The sequence below is a fragment of the Crocodylus porosus genome, unplaced genomic scaffold, assembly GCF_001723895.1.
Source record: "Crocodylus porosus isolate Cpor-Errol unplaced genomic scaffold, CroPor_comp1, whole genome shotgun sequence".
Classification (NCBI taxonomy): domain Eukaryota; kingdom Metazoa; phylum Chordata; order Crocodylia; family Crocodylidae; genus Crocodylus; species Crocodylus porosus.
Window position 1 is genome coordinate 3,010,670 of NW_017728943.1, and position 4,892 is coordinate 3,015,561.

At 46.2% G+C, this 4,892-nt stretch overlaps 1 protein-coding gene across 1 annotated transcript in view; it reads right to left on the bottom strand.

The window, feature by feature from the left end:
• MYL4 (myosin light chain 4) overlaps positions 1-4,892 on the bottom strand; it is a 26,388-nt gene that overhangs the window by 3,894 nt on the left and 17,602 nt on the right. Inside the window, exons 4-5 of the mRNA XM_019548457.1 lie at positions 1,604-1,777; positions 868-945 (exon numbers count right to left, since the gene is read on the bottom strand). Of these exons, the coding sequence (XP_019404002.1) occupies positions 868-945; positions 1,604-1,777 (252 nt within the window). The remainder of the gene's footprint in view (positions 1-867; positions 946-1,603; positions 1,778-4,892) is intronic.

Sequence of the window (4,892 nt, forward strand, 5' to 3'; positions counted from 1 at the left end):
CTTTAAGACAAGGCTAGATGAACACCTTGCTGGGGTCATTTGACCTCAGTACTTTTTCCTGCCAAGGCAGGGGGTTGGATTTGATTATCTGCTCAGGTCCCTTCTGACCCTACAAACTATGAAACTATGAGACTAGCTGGGGTACTTAGGACAGAGGCTGAGCCTAGCAGGCCATGAGCTCTCTTTGTCTTAGTCTTGGGGGAGCTTTGCAGTTCCATATTAGTGAAAATGGTTTGTAGAGCATTTTGACAAGAAAGCCTTGACAAGATCTTGACCTGCATTTTGAGTCCAGCATCCATGAACAATGAAATACAGAGATACTTTTCACCGGTACACTGACAGGGAATTTTCCATGTCAAGAGATTAAAAAATAAATAAATAAGCTCAGGAAAGATCCTTGAATTTACCAAGGTCTAACCAGTGGGTTACAGTGATGCATATCCTAGTGAAGAGATCCTCTCTTGTTCCTCTGCTGCATCTCTCATCTGATGATATCAAACCTATTTACAAAGATAAGGAAACCTCACAGCTCCCAGGAGGTGATTTAGTATTGTTATCCCCATTTACAGTGAGAAAGAGGGGGAAGTCTTCATTCTCAAGTGTTCACTAATTCTAGGCCCTCAGACTCTACCCAAAGATGCACTCAATCCTGAGAAGATATTGTTGGAAATCTCTGACACACTTGAATTCTCCTGAATTTGCCTCATGATTCCTAGGATGGATCATACACAAGTGTTTCTTCACCTCATTCTGATCTACTCAGTGACTGCCTGTTCCACTTTTCAGGTCAGCAGAAGGTGCATTTAGTATTTCAGAGAAAAGCATGAAATGGCTGATGTGCCCAGGAAAAGAATCTGATCCTCCTACCTTCATAGTTGATGCAGCCATTGGCATCTTCCTGCCCTGCCATCAGTTGCTCTACCTCACGTTCTGTCATCTTCTCTCCTAGAAACAGAAGGAAAAAGATAGGTAGGTTAGAAGGATCACTCTACCACTGCCCCAGCCCTGGTATTAGACTACTGTGGATTATGAGGGACCCCTAGCCCTCTTCAAGAGAACCATTGCTGCCTCACTTGAGGAAAAGTATTGGGGAGAATTCATTTGTTGGCTATTTGCTCCATCTAAGGCTAATTAATGGGGCATTTGTAAGTCAAGGTGCTATGTTTTCGAAAACACTAGAGGGAATGTAGGGAAGGAAGGCAGAGACGAGAAAGGACCAAATTGGAACAGCTGTCACTAGGAACATCTTCAAGCCATTAACTGGCCTGGGTCACATCCCAACTCATAACTTACATGTGAAAGGAGCTCTGTCTTGGAATAATTTGCTCCTGCTAATATTATATCAGCAATGTCTATATTAACAGTGTACTGGGCTATTTGCTAAAGCCTGGGTTAAGATGAGAAGGATTATCTGTGGCTGCCCCAGATAAGAGGATCTCCCTCTAGCATTATACCATCCAACAGAACTCAACTCCCTAAAAGAAGGGAAGTCCCACTCTCAATGCTGTTCCCCTGACACTGCCATAGGGGCTTTTGGTACCAGCTTAGATCTCTGCCCCCTGGTTACCAATCCACTAGGTCCAGCTTTGCCTCCAGCCCATACCCAGAGTTGCAAGCACATGGCGCAGTTCTGCTCCCATAACAGTGCCGTTTGATTCCTTGTCAAAGACACGTAGTCCTTCCACAAAGTCTTCATAGGTTCCCTGTTCCTTGTTTCGTGAAATATGTTGCAGGATGGGGAGGAAGGTCTCAAAGTCCAGCATCTTTGCATTCATTTCTGACAGAGATGGAAACAAAAGGAAATGAAATAATTCAACAAGTCCCTAGCACTCTTCATGCCAAAGCACTTTATACACACCAATCACTATGCCCATCACTGAAATGCAGCCACCTCAGGAATAGAACTGGGCAACTCTACATGTGAATGCAGGAAGGAAGTGGAGAACAACCTGTATCCAAAGTGAATGCATACAGCAAAGTTGTGAGATGTAGACCAGAATTGTCCAGACTAAAATTTAGCTAGGAAACAAGTCTGACAGCTCACTCCTATGGGAGGTGCTAGGGAACGGGCAGGCAAAATGTGGCCCGCAGGCCAGATGTGGCCCACCAGGCCATTCTATTCAGCCTGTGTGGCCCCTAAAATATTTAGGCAATTAATATTTGTCTGCTCCTGGCTGCCTGTCATGTTGTCCTTGATGGCTAGCCAAAACTCAGTAAGCGGCCCTCCACCCAACATTATTGCCCACCCCTGTGCTAGGGGTATTCTCATTACCCAGATGGACTTGGGTTTTAAGTCTTATTCAATAGCACATTACTCACTACCACAATAACTCTGTACCAGCCTAAAGGGCACAAGTGGTTCCATTTCACTTGACGGTATGAATCAAGGGCTTCCTAAAGGCTCATAACCAGAAAGCAAATAAAAATCGTCCAGTGTATTTTTTAAATCATAATCCAGGATTTCCATGGTTTCTCACTTAGGATTTTCGGATGCTCAGGATCAGCTGGGCAGCCCCTAGATGTGATTTAAAAAGTGACAAACAGCAGAGTATTCTCAGCAGAAGGTTCTGGGATATATTTACTTTTTTTTTTTGTCTGTTAGGACCCATGCTTTTGGCCTTCAGGACACCCTGTTCTGGCTTTCTCCCCCTGGAGAGTGGCTGCAATATCAGGCTTGAGGGTTTTGATTAATATGGCCAATGTATTCCTATGTTCACTTAAAAGGAGTACAGTGTTTAAGGCACTAGCTTACATCATGGAAGAGTCAGCTCTGCCATAAACTTCCTGTTACCATATGCAAGTCCCTTAGCTGCTCTGTGCCTCAAGTTCCTCCTCTGTGCCCTGCTTCACACGGGTGCTGTGAAAATCAGTGCATTAAAATTGAAAACCATCAATAGAAAGCACTATACAAGAGCCACACATCATTGTCCAGGGAGATTTCCAGTCAGATGGTTGCTATTAATCAAACAGGAAAATCCCTGAAGCCAGATCCTCAGAGAGTTTAAAGTGTCACAGCCCCATCCAGGCCAGGGAAGCTATGCTGTTTTGCAACAGCTGAGAATCTGGCCCAATAAAATGATGCACCCCCAGAGAGTGTCCTTTGGGAAGGATCAGGGATGCTATCTGGCGGGAGAGATGAGGAATTATCCAGGAATGATGGGGTCTCTGAGTCATTTTCTTTAAAACATGACACTGACACAGCTTGGTTATTCTCTTCACGGGGACTAAATCCATCCTAAATCTCCTGGTATGTTACTGGCTACATTTGTTCTTCAGGCCTCCAAGAGCGATCAGAAAGAGTTGACCTGCCAAAGCTTTCCCAAGGGCTTGGATGGTGAGGTAAGGGCTCAAAACCAGGAGGTTTCTATCCCAGGGCTCAGCAAGCAGCACTAGTGCAGCACAAGGAGGGGAGTGTAAAGGGGATCATGGCCAGTGTGGGGGTCTGGACTGATTAGAAGGGCAGTCCCCCAGGTGGGAGGCACTTAGTGACTTATGAACTACAAGAATAAGCAGAGATGGTTTCTGGAGCTCTGAGAGCTGGGCCTTGGACTTCTGTTAACTTCCTTGCTGCCCACCCTCCTTCTGCCACAGGGTAGAAATGGGAGGCAGGAATATTCCTTATCCCAGCAGTGAGGCCAAAGTACAGCACACAGGCTGCTTCTGACACAGGGAGAGAAACTCCTTGCTAACAGCTACCTCATCACTGAGACAAGATACAGGGTATTCCCTCTAGGACACTAAAGGCTTTCCCCTTCTACTGCTCCCCCTGCCCAAAGCATCTTCTGTCATAGGGAAGCAATGTGTGTGCGTGTATGGGCTTGGGGGAGGGGTGAATTAGGGATACTTACTCTCTGGAGGCTGAGTTTTAAGGTGAGAGAAGAAAACCTGGTGCTCAAGTAGTTTAGAAACACAGTGCTTTGCGTACCAGCTACCCTTGAGTGGCTGGCAAGGCTTGTGGACTGATCATAGAGCCTTGGAGGACCATGTCCATTATAAAGGACCAGAAGGCGATGTTAGGGGGAGAATCATAAAGCTTGGAAAGCCCATGAAGGGGGACCACAGGATGGCTGCAGGTCTCTCTTCCTCTATGCTACAGAGGTGCCTTCAGCTACCTGGGGCTCCTGATACACTCAAGTGACTGACTGCTCAGAACACGTATCTCTGGTCAGGCTGATGTCAGGGCTGGCCCCTTGTTTGGGATTCCCTGTTACAGATCTCCCTGTTACAGACAAAATTGTCTCTGGGGCCCAGTTCAGCAGGACACTGGTGAAAAAAACCCCCATGTCTTCCCTGTCCCCACCTCCTCCTGCTATTTTTCTTGCCTCTCCCATTAAACCCTATCCTCTCTCTGTTCTTCATCATTTCCTTAAAATGGAAAAGCCAATCAAGCCCAGGAGACCAAAGTCTCTGTTACTAGCTGATCTGGCACAAACAACCTGTTCTCTGCTACCTTCCACCTCTGGCTGGGAAGGACTGTGTAGAAGGCTAAGAGGGAATATAGATCTCGTAATAATGTATAAGTGCTGGGTATTATTAGGCTAAGTACAGGCAGTCCAAAAGCTTGAGGCTGAATTGATTCAAACTAGGCAGCTTTCTCTAAGCTGCGTAGGTTGCACGGGTAACCAACTGAACTGACATTCAGTTTTCAGTCGGGAAAGGCGGAGGGAGGTCTGCACTGGGGCCTGCGCTGTTCAATTTCTTCATCAGCCATTTGGACGACGGGGTGAATTGCAACCTGTTTAAATTTGCTGATGATACCAAAATTTGGGGTGAGGTGAGCATGCTAGCAGGGAGGGAAAGACTGCAACAAGACCTGGATAAGTTACAGGAGTGGGCTGACATAAACAGGATGCGTTTCAATACTGACAAGTGCAGGGTGCTGTACTTAGGCA